Raw genomic sequence first — 18,818 nt, forward strand, 5'->3', positions numbered from 1 at the left:
ATGGAGTTTTGTATGAAATGAATTATCTTTAAATGAAATTAAATCAAATTAAAATACTTTGAATTTATTAGGTGTAAGCTATCCGTTACGTAGTAATAGAATTGAATTGTACTAGATTAAAATATGAATTGTAATAGGATAAAGAAGAAAAAACAAAAGAAAAATAGATCTGATGGCAACTCCACAATTTTGTATTCCTTTTCCTACGAGTTTGCCTTCCCATGTTATAAAGTTAATTCTCCCTCTTTCTGGATTCAGCAGTCAAAGCAGTCACACCTATTATAGAAAAATAAAATAACTCTTGTTCATCTACCCATAAACCAAACATTTTGTTATATCTGTAAGGCATTTATTACATTTCTCAATGTAAGTAATTGTGTAACACTTGGTTAGTGCTCACTCAAGAGAAGGAACCTAAGTTCCAGCATCAAATATAATATATTGGGACCTAAGTTCCTTAATTAATTTATGAAGTTTCGAAACATTAGTTTTCCATTGAGGCTTTAGCTCAAACTTCAATCCAGTCAGGATTTATACATGGTCCTTCGAACCTACACAGTTAATCATTCTATGGATATATTACATTTATTATTTAAACAAAAACAAAGGAAGATGTAATTTACATGAATTCATTATATTCCCAATTGAATGTACAATTCTATCTGGCAACAGCAAGTTTACTGTGAATGACTGTCAGAATAACGCCGATATAGTTGCTGTCGACTACGAACTCATACGACAAAAAAGAAAAAAAAGGCAAGAAAGCGGCAAATTTTTGGATAACCTCATCGAGAATAGAAAGAAAAAATATAAATAATAGCGTTAATATCTGGGTGGAGTAGAAAAATAAGAAGAGAGAAGAAAATATTATATTCTGATATAAAAATATATTCCGTCTGAAATTTAGGGAATGAGAAATACGTCGCAGTGAAGCTGCGAAAAGTTGTTGGCTGGATTTGTTGGAAAAAAAGGTTATTGCACGTTTCCCGATAAACCACGTTGCATTTTCTTTTAAGTGTTGGAAAAAAGGTTGTAACGTTCGTTGTTTTCTTCAAGTAGGAAGTTGTCTGCGGCTAATGATACCTACAAGCTTGGCATGGTAACGAATACCGGAATTTTTATCGTCCTCAATAAAAACTTTGTGGCGAAGCGTGTTTTAAGTAAATCAACACAGCAAAATCGTAGCTTTCATAATATTTGTACCGGTTTGTATAACACATAAATAGATTACAAAAAAAGGCGTTTATTTGAAGACATTTTGCTCATGATCCAACGCACTCCTCACTGTTACTGTTGTAGATGTTAATTCTCAATTATTTTAGGTACACGCCCAAGAAAGCTGTGACCAAATTGAAATCAAGTTAATTGGATATTTTGAAGACGACATAATTATCTGGGTTTGTAGATACATACGAAGGAAGCAATCACCTTAATCATATGAGCCTAAGATGAATTCTAGACCCAGATATTGGTCCACTCAAATTTATTTTCTACTGGCCGATATCTAACATGTTTAACAACAACATCACCACTGCATGACCGCATCAGACTCACCCACAGTCATTTCCCTCATTTCATCGATAAACAACATTTCATCATTTTCACCAGTTCATGCTCCAAATCGAAAATCGTTTCTTCGACCAAAGCTCTTAGTTTGTCACCACCAGTTTCCAGTTCATAGAACCTGATTAGCAAGTTTTTAAGCTGAGACACCCAGTAAAGCTAGAACGACATCATATTTGGTATATTTAAAGAAAAAACGACCGTGAAAATTCGGAGTGAGTACAGATTGGAACCTCGCGGATACTTTGAATATTATCCGAAGATGAACTATACGTAAGTCATTTTGCCTTTCATATGTAGTTTAGTTGGTTTGAAGTTCAACGAAACCGGAATTTAAAAAGAACTAACGACAGTTAATAAAAGGATAACAAAGTAGTCCATATAATGGAAGGTCAATGAAACGAAACGGCTTGCGTCGTGATGAAAAATATTTATTTAGCGATTACATGAACCCATCAGCCAATAGGTTGACCTATGTTAATAAATTCAATCAGAAATTCAGTCCAAGAGACTAGGGACTTTGAACACCATTATATTCTAGACACATACATTGTTTTCATTGAGATTGTTAAGGGTCGTGCATCCATATGACAAATTTGTATCGTTACCACATACACACAAAGTATTGGATAACTTCGATATTGATAATACGATACATTATGAAATGAATGGACTTAAAACCAGTATCATCTATATTGTATGTACTCATTATACGCATAATTATCTTTTATGAACTCTGTTGAAAGGATATTTTCTTCAATTGATTACGTGAACTCACATATCAAGAGTTGAATTTCCTTTTATAAGCACAATATTAAGATCAAGCTCTTGTACTGGGAAGTTTTGGTTTTTATGAGAAAATTTTAATGAAATATGAATGCAATACTGCAATTTTGTGTGAAATAAGCAGACAACGAAGAATTTCTAACCCCAATTGGAGTTTTGAGATTCATATGAGTTTAACCCGAAATCGAAAAATTGGAGGGTGTATATTTACTTAGTGTCATTTTTTGTTAATGGAATTGGGAATATATCAAAGACATGAACCCCTATTAAATATCTTGTTCCCTTTGAAATATTTTATTCTCCAATCACGAATGTTAAGAAAAAATTTGAGGCTCATTTAATCAGTTGGGGGATATTTCTCTTATTTACTTTCATTATATGTATATCCGCCGACGGGCTATTGACGGAAGTTTTGGTGACACGGGTTTGTAGTCCGCATGTCCTTGAAAAGGCGTAGTTGAAAGACTGGTACCATTGCTTGACTCTCCACGAATATGAGCTTTGTAGATATTTGTGTCAGATGTCTGTGTCGGTGAATTCACTTTGGTTTTGACTGGGGAACTGTCACATTTATCCTCTCCCAGAAGAAAAATGTTTTGGATGTTCACACGTTCTATATTATCTTGTTTTTCAACCTACACTATGGGAACGTAATCACCATTTGGAATATTTCACGACCAACTTGGGTATACGAGCTTTTTTGTACTTAATCTTTTCTGCAACAAATCTCATATTGCAGATTCTCATTTATATCGTACTATTTCCTCGATATTTACACGATTTCGACTCGGTTGATTGAATGTGTCGATACATTTTTAGAAGATATTTTCATAGTCACTTCAAAAGCATTTAGTGAATACTGGAAAGATAGCTGGAATTCAATTAATTACTTTTTGCTTTGCCTGAAACCAACAGATATTTTGAAGTATACTTTATATGAAATTTGCATTTTCTTGCATTTTCAATTTCTCATAGCATGTGTTCCCGTGGAACTGAAACACATATTAATCTCTATTTATATATGTATATTAGTTGAATTGAATTTGCACGTGGTATTGCGTTGGTTCCTGTGGAACTAGAACGAATACAGACTCCGGAATATTGGATATATTTACTGAGGGAAATCTTGATATCTCGTACTTGTTCCCACGGAACTGAAACAGAAATAAATTTCGGGATACTTGTTTGCTCGTGTACGAGACTCGGACGTGACCAGGTGGAAGCTCTTTTCTTTGTAATTTTTTAACAGACTGGATGGTCTAAGTGATCCTGAAATATCGGGTTGCCACTATACCTTCGATTGCTCCAATCTCACCATGGAAAGCCTACAGGGTGATTTCATCTTCGATACGGATGATTTAATTATGTTCTGCGCCGGTTTCGAAAACAGACCGGGAGATGAACATACGGACTCTTCTTTACAAGTTGCACTACAAGACCTTCATGAACGGTGGACAAATGTTCAGTTGACATATAGGAAATTGTTTACCACAAAAGGGGAAAAGCTGACAGAGGAATTTGCGGCTTCGGCTAGGGAAAAGTACAGCACTTGCACCATAAGTTTTCACAATTGCAAGGCGAGAATGATGGACTTGCAGAAGGCGTTCGTTCCACCTCATGACATTTCTCGTGCAACAGTATCTTTTGAACCTTCAGACCCTTCTTCGAATTTTAGTTGTATCAAAGTGCCTCCGTGCGACACCGAAGATTTTCAGGGTGGATATGAGGAATGGCCCTCATTTCGAGATATGTTTACTGCGGTATACATAAATCACCCCAAATTATCTCCCGTGCAGAAACTTTATCATCTCCGTCTCAAGGTGAAGGGTCATGCGGCTGGTATTGTTCGAAAATATCAGCTGTGTGGTGAGAATTTTGAGTTGGCGTGGGAGGCCCTTCGAAGTAGGTATGAGAACAGGAGAATACTTGTAGACAATCAGTTAAGGATTCTCTTGAACCTAAGGTCTGTTTCTGTGGAGAGCAGTGAGGCTCTTCAAAGAATTCAATCAACCATAAATGATTGTCTGGCGGCTCTAAAGACACATAACATTTCTACTAAGGACTGGGATCCAATATTAGTACACTTGTGCTCTAGTAAATTACCTCATGAAACCTTGTCTCTCTGGGAGCAGTCCCTGAAGTCACACAAGGAGTTGCCAACCTGGACGGAAATGGACAGATTTTTATGCGATCGGTATGAAGTCGTAGAACGGCTGTATAGTATACACGGGACCAAGGGTGGTGGTAAACGACCAGAGGTTCATTCCTTTCATACCGGAGGTAAATCGGACATTGTTTGTAAACTTTGCAGCCAGGAGGCACATAGCCTTAGAAATTGCGCCAAGTTTCGCGATCTCAGCCCTACCTCTCGGAACAATTTCGTATCTCAGAACGGTATGTGTTTGAACTGTCTCTCATACAAACATCTGAGGAAGGATTGCAAGAGCAAGGTCGGTTGCATGGAGTGTAAAAGGAACCATCACACCATGTTACACTTTAAGAACAAGAAATCTCGAGCTAGCGCCTCGAATCAATCCCCACAATCTTGTAATACTACAGTTTTAGAAACCGATGGCCAGCCTTCAACACTAGAGGCACAGTCATCGTCCCAGACGGCTGAACAAGTACCCATTTCTTATACTTCTTCGCATTTTTCATCATATACCTCCAATTCCTCCCGGAATGACACTATCTTACCGACAGCCATGGTTACTTTAACCCATAATGGTGACCTTTTTAGGGCTCGTGCTTTTTTGGACCAGGGGTCGGAGAAGACTTTTATTTCGAAAAATCTCCAACAGAAATTGTTGCTTCCGACTCAACGTAGAAGCTTTCGGATTCACGGAATGGGTGGTCAAGTTGTTGCCAATTCGAATTCTTTGTGCTCTATATCGCTCTGTTCAACTATCTACAACCGTAATGTGATAATTGATGCAATTGTGGTCCCGAGAATCACTCGTCTCTTACCCAATTTTTTTGTACCTAGTACCGAATTATCTTCAGCTGATTTGAATGATCTGAATTTGGCAGATCCCGATTTTCATACTCCAGGAACCGTTGATCTGTTACTCGGTAGTGATGTCATTCCGCAAATATTGCTAAATGGAGTTAGGAACATTTGCGGATCTTTAATTGCTCAGTCGACTATCTTTGGTTGGGTTATAAGCGGACCTGTCACGGTTCCATCGATTACCTCCTTTTCTATACAGACAATTGAGATGATAAGTGATCCGATCAGTGAACAGTTGAGGAGATTTTGGGAGCAGGAAGAGATGGTCGACAAGGGTCCTCTTTCGGCTTCCGACGAATACTGCGAGAGTCTTTACCAGAGAACCACTACACGAAACGCAGATGGACGGTATGTGGTACGACTCCCCTTTAAAGAGAATTTTGAAATAGAGTCCCCATTGGGACGATCAAGGTCTAACGCACTCACGCAGTATATTAGGATGGAAAATTCCTTGAAAAAAGATCCTGGTCTCGGGAAGGCGTATCATGATGTTTTAGAAGAGTACTCGACTCTTGACCATATGCAATTGGTCTCTTCCAAGGAACTAAACGAGAATGGTTCGGTTAGATCTTTTTATTTACCGCATCACGCGGTAGTGAAGCCAGAGCGCACGAGCACCAAGGTCCGCGTGGTCTTCAATGCTTCAAGGAAAACTAGTTCAGGGAAATCTCTTAACGATATATTGCACGTAGGCCCCACACTCCAAACCGATTTAATGGCATTAATTTTACGCTGGCGTCTTTATAAATATGTTTTTACCGGCGACATAGAGAAAATGTACCGACAGATTTTAGTGCACCAGGAAGACATCAATTATCAACGAATTCTGTTCCGACGGCTCCCTAATAGTCCTATAAATGATTATGCACTGAAAACAGTTACATTTGGTGTCAACTGTGCTCCCTATCTTGCTATTCGAACTCTAATGCAACTCGCTAAAGATTCGGCTAGTGATTTCCCATATGCTGCTCAAATTCTTACGAATGATACTTATGTTGACGATATTCTATCAGGTGCACATGATTCCGAGTCCGCCATTGAAGCTCTTGCACAATTAATTGCTATGCTCAAAACCGGTGGTTTTCCTCTTAAGAAAATAACCGCAAATTATGGCCCCATTCTTTCATCCGTCCCTTCAGAAAACACTTTAGACTCAAAATTTCTCAAATTTCATGAAACAAGCAATACAAAAACCCTCGGTATACAATGGAATGCGTTGGAAGATAGGTTCTCGTATCGTATCGATCCATTTGATATTCCTATCGCTATTACTAAACGTAAAATACTCTCTAATGTGTCAAAACTGTTTGACCCCGCAGGGTGGATTTCTCCCATTATCATCACTGCCAAAATCATGCTCCAACAGCTTTGGGTGGAGGGCACAAAGTGGGATGAAAATGTGCGACCGGAGATTTTACACCAATGGAATAAGTTTGTCAGAAGTCTCAACCAAATTTCTCGTATATCGATCCCCCGATGGGTTGCCTTCAGTCCTTCGTACAACGTACAGGTACATGGGTTTTGCGATGCTTCCGAGAAAGCATATTGCGCTGCCATTTATCTCCGAATAGACTGTGTAAATGCAGTACAGTCACATTTACTCGTGTCTAAAACAAAGGTTGCCCCCCTCTACCCTGTTAGTCTCCCAAGATTGGAACTTTGCGGTGCTGTGTTATTATCTCAACTCACCAAACATGTTTTGTCAGAACTGTCCCTTAAGAATATTGAACTTTATCTTTGGTGTGATTCTTCTATTACTATTTCTTGGTTAACGAAACCACCATGTACTTGGAAGACGTATGTAGCGAATCGAGTTGCTAAGATTATAAGAAATGTTGGCAATTGTTCTTGGCGACATGTGAGGTCTGGCGATAATCCTGCAGACCTCGGATCTCGAGGATGTTACGCAGAAGATTTAATAGATAATTCTTTGTGGTGGCACGGCCCACATTGGTTGCGTCAAAATCCAGAGGATTGGCCAAAATCTCGGGTCAACGAGGAAACCCTCCCAGAAACTCGGAAAATCGAGACCCATCACCTGGTAGAAGCAGATGATGAAATTTTAAAACGGTTTTCAAGATGGGATCGGGCGGTAAGAGTCATTGCTTATATCATCCGTTTTTATAATTGTTTGAAGAAAAAGCCCCGGCCTACATCATTGGATATTTCTAATACTGAGTTTGTGGAAGTGAAAAATAATCTTATTCGTTTAACTCAACAATGCTATTATACAAAAGAATACCGATTGCTCGAGGCATCACGATCCGTACACAAAAGAAGCTCTCTGTATACCCTAAACCCGTTTCTGGATGACCAAAAACTTATTCGAACGAACGGCCGTTTAGCAAACTCTAATCTCCCTTATCACGAACGTCATCCAATTATACTTCCAGTCAAATCTCATTATTGCAAGTTACTTATTAAGTTCATCCACGAACTTCTACTGCACGCGGAAAACAGTTTAATGATGAGGACTATTCGCGCGGAATTCTATATCTCTAGACTCCGATCTGCTGTCAAAAACTATATACGTAGCTGTAAAATATGCACTATCTACAAGCAAACGGTAAAAAATCAGATAATGGCCGCGCTTCCCTTAGAAAGAAGCTCTTTTTCATTACCCTTTACATACACGGGCCTCGATTTTGCGGGACCTTTTTCAATTAAAACTTCAACCATAAGGCAGGCTCCATACCAAAAGGGATATGTCTGCGTTTTCGTATGCTTTAGCACCAAAGCGATTCATTTGGAACTTTGCTCAAGTTTATCCACCGAATCATTTCTCGCCGCTTTCACAAGATTTGTCAGTAGACGAGGACTTCCAAAGAAAATTATGTCTGATAATGGAACAAACTTTGTTGGAGCTGAAAGAACTCTTCGATATGAATTCGCTCAATTCATCAAAACAGCCGCTCAAGATGTTAACACAAAATATATCCCTCAAGGTATGCAATGGACTTTTTTACCTCCAAATGCCCCCCACATGGGTGGCTTGTGGGAAGCTGGGGTTAAATCATTCAAAATGCATTTCAAGAAAGTAACCCAGAATACTAAGTACAATTTTGAGGAATTCATAACTCTCCTCACTCGAATCGAGGCTGTCCTGAACTCACGCCCTCTATCTCCAATCACCGAAAATTCAACAGATCTTTTGGCGTTAACACCAGGCCACTTTTTAAAAGGTGCACCACTCGTGGCCTTTCCGGAGAATTTGCCAGACAACTTATCCTTTCCCGATCGCTGGGAACGTTTAAAAGTTCAGCAACACTTATTTGCCAGACGCTGGAAAGATGAATACCTGAAAGAGCTACAAAAACGATATAAGTGGCAAACCCCTCAAGAAAACATTAAAATCGGACAACTGGTGGTGATAAAAGATGACCAGATGCCGCCCTGTGGGAGGCTCGGCAGAGTAACTAAGACTCACCCAAGTTCTGATGGATTTGTGAGGATTGTAGACGTTCGTACTGCCCGTGGACCCATAACACGCGATATTACTAAATTATGTCCCCTTTTCACTCAATCCTAATTTCTCTTATTTTTTACAACATTCCTAGTATACGGTTCCCTCTCTCCTCGTTTCAAAATCAAAAGTGTCGTTGGTATTCTGGTCATTGTCTTCTTTCTCTTAAAAAAAAAAAAAAAAAAACTTAATTTTACTTATTTTCACAGGGCCCCTAGCAATATTCATCAATGTCTTCTCTGCAAGCGTTATCATCCACTCCGGTTTTGCAGACAATTTCTCAACATGGATGTCGGAAGTCGCCGTAGGGAAGTTAGGAGACTCGGATATTGCGTAAATTGCCTGGCTCGTTCTCACCGGACATACGAATGCACCTCTGAAATTGCCTGTCGACATTGCAGAGAGGAACATCACACTCTACTGCACATTGCCGCACTTCCTCGAGTGACGTTGGATGAAATAGAAAGAGGACGTGTTCATTCTGATGTAAGACACCTCATCACAAGCCGTCGTGTCCAAGAAAATATTCTACGAGAAGCAATAGATCGCCAACGGATTCGCGACAATGTTAAGGTAAAACAGAATAGACAGATGCGACTAGTTGACGTGAAACGAAAAGGAACTCGAGTGTCAAGAACCTCCCCACGTCGTGAAATTTTGAGGACCGCCATGGAAGCACTGCAGCGATTAAAAGATGCCCTCGAACAATAAATAATTGGCCTGTCTGGCCAAGGCCGGGAGGATGTTTAATGGAGTTTTGTATGAAATGAATTATCTTTAAATGAAATTAAATCAAATTAAAATACTTTGAATTTATTAGGTGTAAGCTATCCGTTACGTAGTAATAGAATTGAATTGTACTAGATTAAAATATGAATTGTAATAGGATAAAGAAGAAAAAACAAAAGAAAAATAGATCTGATGGCAACTCCACAATTTTGTATTCCTTTTCCTACGAGTTTGCCTTCCCATGTTATAAAGTTAATTCTCCCTCTTTCTGGATTCAGCAGTCAAAGCAGTCACACCTATTATAGAAAAATAAAATAACTCTTGTTCATCTACCCATAAACCAAACATTTTGTTATATCTGTAAGGCATTTATTACATTTCTCAATGTAAGTAATTGTGTAACACTTGGTTAGTGCTCACTCAAGAGAAGGAACCTAAGTTCCAGCATCAAATATAATATATTGGGACCTAAGTTCCTTAATTAATTTATGAAGTTTCGAAACATTAGTTTTCCATTGAGGCTTTAGCTCAAACTTCAATCCAGTCAGGATTTATACAATGGTGGTGGTGGTGGTGGTGATGATGGTGGTGTTACTTCTTACGTCCTCGTTTTGTATATGGGCCGAGCGGTTTTCTATACCATTGAGAAATCAGCGTGAGTTTTGTTTCCATTCACTTTGGCAACTTTAGCAGCAAGTGCCTTAACAAAAGAGCAATCATGACAAACATTGACACCGAACATGGCAGGCAGCAAGTGTATGGATTTCATCTTCCATATCTGAGAAAGGACTTTTACCCCCATTCAAATACATAACCATAACCCAATATAAAAATATTTTCTTGGAAGGGAAATAAACATTCATATTAAGTGGTGGGGTAGGGTGTCAAAAAGGGTATCCAGATATGTTATCCTTCGGTACGAGCGAAAAAAAACCAAAGGTCAAAAAAACTGGTAGAGCAATTTGGATGTTTCTTTTGTCATGGGAGTACTTCTGTTTCTTGACATTTTCAAGTTGTAAAATATTTCGCATTCTATTCGCATCATAAACAGTTTGGATGTTAACATTGTGCTTAACATGGAATCGGGCAGCTCTCAGTGATAAGAGAGAAGTTCACCAATGTGGTATCACAATGGACTGAATAGTCTAAGTGAGCTTGATACATCGGGCTGCCACATAACCTAACCTAACCTAACACTGTGTTTGACTTTTGAATAGTTGGAAAAGTAGATTTCTTAAAAAAAATGTACGTAGGGTTAAGTTCCTGCTATGGTGTTCAAAACCTACACCGGTTAATCGGATTCCGTTACTAAAACCGAAAATAGATATATGTGAGCGGAAAGGTCAATCCTGATATTCATATACGGATGCCACTCGTGCCCAAAATAATCTACCAAAATTTTAAGAAAAGTTTACCAAGAACTACCAAACAAAAAAAATATACTTTGCAAAATGTTATTTCTACAGAGAAGTTGTGTAAAATCTTATTTTCATAGAGAATTTTTTCAAAATTTTTTTTCTTTGAAAATTTTGTCAAATTTTTATTTCTATAGAATATTTTGTCAAAATTTTATTTCTATAGAAAATTTTGTCAACATTTTATTTCAATAGAAAATTTTATCAACATTTTATTTTTCAAAAATTTATTTCTATAGGAAGCTTTGTCAATATTTTATTTCAATAGACAATTTTGTCAAAAGTTTATTTCTATAAAAAATTTTATTTCTATTGAAAATTTTGTCAAAATTTTATTTCTAAACAAAATTTTGTCAAATTTTTATTTTTATAGAAAATTTTGTTAAAACTTTATTTCTATTGAAAATTTTGTTAAAACTTTATTTCTATAGAAAATTTTGTCAACATTTTATTTCTATAGAAAATTTTGTCAAAAATTTATTTCTATAGAAAATTTTGTCAAAATTTTATTTCCATAGAAAATTTTGTCAACATTTTATTTCTATAGAAAATTTTGTCAAAATTTTATCTCTATAGAAAATCTTGTCAACATTTTATTTTTATAGAAAATTTTGTTAACATTTTATTTCTATAGAAAATTTTGTCAAAATTTTATTTCTATAGAAAATTTTGTCAAAATTTTATTACTATAGAAAATGTTGTCAAAATTTTATTTCTATAGGAACTTTAGTCAAAATTCCATTTCCATAGAAAATTTTGTCAAAATTTTATTTCTATAGAAAATTTTGTCAACATTTTATTTTTATTCAAAATTTTGTCAAAATTTTATTTCCATAGAAAATTTTGTTAAAATTTTATTTCTATGCAAAATTTTTTCAAAATTGTATTTCTATATAAAATTTTGTCATATTTTCATTTCTACAGAAAATTTTGTCAAAATTTTATTTCTATACGAACTTTAGTCAAAATTTTATTTCTATACAAAATTTTGTCAAAATTTTATTTCTATAGAAAATTTTGTCAAAATTTTATCTTTATAGAAAACTTTGTCCAAGTTTTTATTTCTAAAGAAAATTTTGTCAAAAGTTTATTTCTATAGAAAATTTTTTCAAAATTTTATTTCTATATAAAATTTTGTCAAATTTTTATTTCTGTAGAAAATGTTGTCAAAATGTTATTTATATAGAAAGTTTTGCCAAAATTTTATTTTTATAGAAAATTTTTTCAAAATTTTATTTCTATATAAAATTTTGTCAAAATTTTGTCAAAATTGTCAAAATTTTATTTCTATAGAAAATTTTGTCAAAATTTTATCTCTATAGAAAACTTTGTCCAAATTTTATTTCTATAGAAAATTTTGTCAAAAGTTTATTTCTGTTAAAAATTTTGTCAAATTTTTATTTCTAAAGAAAATTTTGTCAAAAGTTTATTTTTATAGAAAATTTTTTCAAAATTTTATTTCTATATAAAATTTTGTCAAATTTTTATTTCTATAGAAAATTTTGTCAAAATGTTATTTCTATAGAAGGTTTTACCAAAATTTTATTTCTATAGGAACTTTAGTCAAAATTTTATTTCTGTAGAAAATGTTGCCAAAATTTTATTTCTATAGAAAATTTTGTCAAAATTTTATTTCATTTCATGTTAGCCTGATACCGAAACAGGCAATTGACGTCCAAATGCATTATATCTAATTATACAATTATTTTTCGAGCTTTATGGACAGATATAGATTAAGGAAAGAGGAAATTTCCCAAATATTTTCTCCATAAGGAGTTAGCATAAAGGGCCCAAAATTGAGTTATCTCTCCCAGCCAGATCTATACTAAAGGCTGTGGAAAGGTTCATTCGCCCGAACCGAAACATGTACAGTCCAGGCGTGTATAGATTTGTATCTGGCGTTTTCTTTTCAATGGCTCTATTAACCATGTTCCTTAGTCTATATCTGTCCATAAAGCTCGAAAAATAATTGTATAATTAGATAAAATTTTATTTCTATAGAAAATGTTGTCAAGATTTTATTTCTATAGAAAATTTTGTCAACATTGTATTTCTACAGAAAATTTTGTTAATTTTTTTTCTCAGAAAATTTTGTCAACATTTTATTTCTATGGAAAATTTTGTCAAAATTGTATTTCTATAGAAAATGTTGTCAAAATTTTATTTCTATAGAAAATGTTGTCAAAATTTTATTTCTAGAGAAAATTTTATTTCTATAGAAATTTTGTCAAAATTTTATTTCTATAGAAAATTTTGCCAAAATGTCACTTCTATAGCAAAAGTACCTTTTAGTTGGAGAGGAATAATTTGAAAATCAAGAATTCTACCAATCTACCAAACAGTAAAAAATCGACCATTTTTGTTAGAAATCGATCAACTGTGGACATCGATGGAGAAGAAGTGTAACATGGAAATTTTACAACGGGACATGTTGTCTCTGCATAATTGGGACAATAAATATCCTTCGGTACGAGCAAAAAAAAAAAAAAACAAATGCAAAAAAATTGTAGAGCAATGTGGATGTTTCTTTTGTCATGGGAGTACTTCTGTTTCCTGTCATCTTCAAGTTGCAAAATATTTCGCATTCTATTCGCATCATAAACTGTTTGGATGTTAACATTTTGTTTGACTATTGATTAGTTGGAAAAGTAGATGTCTTAAAAAATGTACGTAGCGTTAAGTTTTAGCAAAATCTACACCGGTTAATCGGATTCCGTTACTAAAACCGAAAATGAATATATGTGAGCGGAAAGGTCAATCCTGATATTCATATACGGATGCCACATGTGCCCAAAATAGTCTACCAAAATTTGGAGAAAACATTACTAAGAACTACTAAACAAAAAATTATACTTTGTAAAATGTTATTTCTACAGAGAATTTTTTTATAATTTTATTTGCATAGAGAATTTTGTTAAAATTTTTTCTAAGAAAATTATAAAAATACAGAAAATTTTGTCAACATATTATTTCTGTAGACAATTTTATAAACATTGTATTTGTAAAAATTTTATTTCTATAGGAAATTTTGTCAATCTTTTATTTCTATAGACAATTTTGTCAAGATTTTATTTCTATAGAAAATTTTGTCAACATTTTATTTCTATAAAATTTTTTTTTCAAAATTAAATTTTTGTAGAAAATTTTGTCAAATTTTTATTCCTATAGAAAATTTTGTCAACATTTTATTCTACAGAAAATTTTGTCAGCATTTTATTTCTATACAAAATTTTGGACTCGGCTATAAAAAGGAGGTCCCTTGTCATTGAGCTTAACATGGAATCGGGCAGCACTCAGTGATAAGAGAGAAGTTCACCACTGTGGTATTACAATGGGCTGAATAGTCTAAGTGAGCCTGATATATCGGGCTGCCATCTAACCTAACCTCCTTATAAAATCCCCACTGCTAAGTTCAAAACTTGTAAAAATTACTTAAATTTTCCTGTACTTTCAATGCATAGCTATCGACCGATAAATCATAAATACACTTTTGCGAAGTTGCCTAAAAATTGCTTCAGATTTAAATGTTTCCCATATTTTTTATTAACATTGTGGAACACATTGTGGATTAGCCGAATGAAATTTTAAGTCTACAGTTTTTTTTTTGAAGTCTAACAAATTTTGTCCAGATCGAGTCAGATTTAAATGTATATCACCCAACATTATGTATATCACCCAACATATTTGACGAATTTGATATGGTATCGAAAATGTGGAACCACAATGTGGTTCAGGGTATAATATAGTCGGCCCGCCCGCCTTTAGACTTTCCTTACTTGTTTAATTTGAATATTTTGGTTGTGGTTTTTTTTTATTTTACATTTAAACATTTAATCACAAATTACTCGATTACATCCATGGTAGAATGCGTTCCGTGTTCTGCGTTTCTCCCTTATTGTAGTTATTAAATTTCTTTAAATATTATAAATAAAATTGACCAAGTACTTCAAATATTCTAAAATTCTTTGTGTTCGGTAAAATAAAGCACTTCGTAATGGAAAGGATCGAATTTCCAAGAAATTAGCCATGGCGAAATAAAGTGGTAACTCCCACATTAACGGCTAATAACACTATAGTGTGTAGTGGCTAAATTTATGATACCACACAGTTGGTTGCCTGTTGCCGTTAACGGGCTAGCTGGTTTATTATACTTACACTGGGCGGTGAAAGATAAATAACTTTTAAATGGTTATGGTCCATGAAAGCGTGGAAAGCTATGCCAAAAGTGCGAGCTCAAGCAGAAGGATGAGAAATAAAAAGACACACAAAAAAAGAAAAACTTACAAAAATTAGCTATGCGAATAAATTTTCTCTGGCTGAGATAATGGCTTTACAAGTTGTTGTAGCAGTCTTTTCTTGCTGTTCTTGTATTAAGAGCACAAAAAGTTGAATATTTATATCAATTCAGCACATTTATGTCATATTTAAAAGTCATAAAACCCACTTTGGTTCTCTCATAAAGCCAAGGGGATATTGTGCACGTAAGTAAGTACCTTGATGAACCATATCCGTATCATTTACTTCGTGAGATCTTTGAAAACTTACTGAAGTGAGTATAAAATGTTTTGCTGCGTTGATTGATGCTTTGAGTGTCTTTAAGTTAATGAGGACTTCGTATTTGCTTTGTGGTTTATGGTGAAATTTATTCATGCATGAAATGTAAGATAATTTTTCCATGATTCTCTTCGATTGGAAAGTTACTGTGATATGCTCGTTTAGCTACGTAAACATTTACATAAAAGTTGCTGCAAAAGGGGTGTTTCGAGTGGTAGTTTTAATTTATTGAAATATTTTTTGGTGATTGTCGGAAGGAAACCAAGTTACAATGGACAAAAGGTTTACTTGAATCCCAAGGATATGACCTTTCCTTAACCCTTAAATGCACAAGATCACCGATTCCTTCGAAAAAATATATAATATGTAAAATGGTAAAAACGATCATCTGCACACCACATAAAAAAAAAAACAAGTATATACGACTGTAAGTTCGACCAGGCCGAAGCTTATGTACCCTCCACCATGAATTGCGCAGAAACTTCTTCTAAAGACTGTCATCCACAATCGAATTACTTGGGTTACGGTAACACTTGCCGATGGCAAGGTATCTTAAAACCTCCTAACACCATATTCTAAATTGTATGTAAGTCCATACGTGGTATATATTAAATCAAAAAAGATCGATCAAATACGTATGTAATTCAGTTTGACAAAATAGACATAAAATTTTGACAAAATTTTCTACAGAAATAAAATTTTAACAAAATTTTCTATAGAAATAAAATTTTCACAAAATTTTCTATAGAAATAAAAATTTTGACAAAATTTTCTATAGAAAGAAAATTTTGACAAAAAAATTCTACAGAAATAAAATTTTAACAAAATTTTCTATAAAATAAAATTTTGACAAAATTTTTTATAGAAATAAAATTTTGGTAGATTATTTTTGGCTGGAGTGGCAACGATGATTATGAACCGATATGGACCAATTTTGGTGTGATTGGCTATATATAACCATAGACCGATATGGACCAATTTTGGTACGGTTGTTAGCGGCCATATACTAACACCACGTTCCAAGTTTGAATCGGATCAAATCTGGAGAACGTTTCATATGGGGGCTATATATAATTATGGACTGATATGGACCAATTCTGGCACGGTTGTTAAAGATCATATACTAACACCATGTTCCAAATTACAACCGGATTGGATGAAATTTGCTTCTCTTGGCGACTTCGCAAGCCAAATCTGGGGATCGGTTTATATGGGGGCTATATATAGAGACCATATACCAACATCATATACCAAATTTCAGGCGGATCGGATGAAATTTGCTTCTCTTTGAGGCTTCGCAAGCCAAATCTGGAGAACGTTTTATATGGGGTATATATATAATTATGGACTGATATCTACCAATTCTGGCATGGTTGTTAAAGATCATATACTAACACCATGTTCCAAATTACAACCGGATTGGATGAAATTTGCATCTCTTGGAGACTTCGCAAGCCAAATCTGGGGATCGGTTTATATGGGGGCTATATATAATTATGTGGAACAATTTTTGCATGGTTGTTAGAGACCATATACCAACACCATGTACAAAATTTCAGCCAGATCGGATAAAATATGCTTCTGTTAGAGGCTCCACAAGCCAAATCTGGGGATCGGTTTATACGGTGCTATATATAATTATGGACCGGTGTGGACCAATTTGTGCATGGTTGTTAGTGGCCATATACTAATACCACGTACCAAATTTCAACCGGATCGAATGAATTTTGCTCCTCCAAGAGACTCCGAAGGTCAAATCTGGGGATCGATTATATGGGGGCTATATGTAATTATGGACCGATATGGACCAATTTTGGCATGGTTGTTAGTGGCCATATACTAACACCACGTTCCAAATTTCAACCGGATCGAATGAATTTGGCTCCTCCGAGATGCTCCAGAGGTCAAATCTGGGGATCGGTTTATATGGGGGCTATACTTAAAAGTGGTCCAATATAGACCATTTGCAATACCATCCGACCCAAATCAATAACAACTACCCAGCAAAAAAATTTGGAAGTTCTTCCAAAGGCACAACTTTAAAAGCACTTCCAGAAGATGCACTCACAATTATGTTCTTTATTTTAACTACCCAAGATGTTCTTTTCATTCAATTTTTTATAACTTAATTTTTTCATACTTTTAATGGGTAATTTTAACTTTTTTTGTTTAAAATAGGTTAAAAACAGAGTAAGAATTCATAAAATGGTACAAATCATTTAAATTTTGTCGAAAAAGTTCTAAATCCAATCTGAAAAAAATGTGAATTTTTGAAAATATTTGAGGTCAAGCGTTTCCGACAAGCGTTAGAATCCATAAAAAATTTAAAAAATTATAAAAATTATTTATTTGACACAAAGTATCACATAATTGTTTAATTTACATCCAAAACATTGAATTCGGATCACACCTAACGAAGTGATGCAAACTCAGTGGAACGGCTGTTGAAATGGAGGACTTCCGTCCTATGACAAGTCCATTTTAAATTCATCGCTTCTGCGTCAATTTTGCACCATTTCCGGATCCAAAAAGAACATTTTCATTAATTTTTTGGCGACGCTTTTTTTGCTGGGTACTTATGGTAAGTATCAAGTCGATAGTTTGTTTCGTTCGGAAGTTAGCGTGATTTCCACAGACGGACGGATGGACGGACGGATACGCTTAGATCGATTCAGAATTTCACCACGACCCAAAATATAACAGGTTGGCTGATTAGTCCCCGGTCTGACACATAGATGGCGTCGCTAGTATTAAATGCATATTATTTTTATATAGTACTAGCGTAACCCGGCCCGCTTCGCTGCGCCTTCCAAAGCGTATTTGTAGGAATATTTTGCGTTAAGTTAGTCAACCATATCCTTCGTGCTGAAAACAAATTCGAAAAGATTTGAATTCTTTCAAACAAATCCGACTACGTGCTTTTTCGTTTATAGGTACAAATACGACGGATATGGATATGCATATGTAAAACGGTTCGTCTTAAAAAATGTCGGGGAGAGGGTGTACCCTTTCCTCCAAATTTTTTAAATAATGTTCTGTATTCAAGTAGTTGGACAATCTTCTATATTTCTTGTGAATTTTAAGTGTGGTTTGTCAAGGAAAGGTATCCTTCTTCTCAACATATCTGAAAATTGAGCACTACATTATAATAACATATAAAGAATTACTGTTTCCCATCCAATAAATCGGAAAAAGCAAAAGTAGTAAAAAATTTTACCACATTAATATTTGCTAAAATGTTGGAAAATGATGCACCCTCTACGTTGGCTGCCAATTTCATGTAAATTTAAGTTCTTTA

General features: G+C 34.8%; 2 protein-coding genes across 6 annotated transcripts in view; one reads left to right on the forward strand and one right to left on the reverse strand.

Moving 5' to 3' along the window:
• LOC142229985 (ras-related protein Rap-2b) overlaps positions 1-18,818 on the reverse strand; it is a 157,022-nt gene that overhangs the window by 71,930 nt on the left and 66,274 nt on the right. The gene's annotated exons all lie outside the window — the stretch shown is intronic.
• On the forward strand, positions 2-9,896 carry LOC142229986 (uncharacterized). 5 transcript variants are annotated; one of them, XM_075300589.1, is made up of 4 exons: positions 738-971; positions 1,060-1,205; positions 1,323-1,836; positions 9,032-9,896. In XM_075300589.1, exons 3-4 carry the CDS (start codon positions 1,826-1,828, stop codon positions 9,531-9,533), a joined length of 513 nt encoding a protein of 170 aa, XP_075156704.1. In that variant the 5' UTR covers positions 738-971; positions 1,060-1,205; positions 1,323-1,825; the 3' UTR covers positions 9,534-9,896. The 5 variants fall into 5 exon arrangements, with proteins under 5 accessions (XP_075156706.1, XP_075156707.1, XP_075156704.1 ...); XM_075300590.1 differs by having other exon boundaries at positions 1,060-1,160; XM_075300591.1 differs by lacking the exons at positions 738-971; positions 1,060-1,205 and adding an exon at positions 2-366.

Source organism: Haematobia irritans, chromosome 3 (genome assembly GCF_050003625.1).
Source record: "Haematobia irritans isolate KBUSLIRL chromosome 3, ASM5000362v1, whole genome shotgun sequence".
NCBI classification, from domain to species: domain Eukaryota; kingdom Metazoa; phylum Arthropoda; class Insecta; order Diptera; family Muscidae; genus Haematobia; species Haematobia irritans.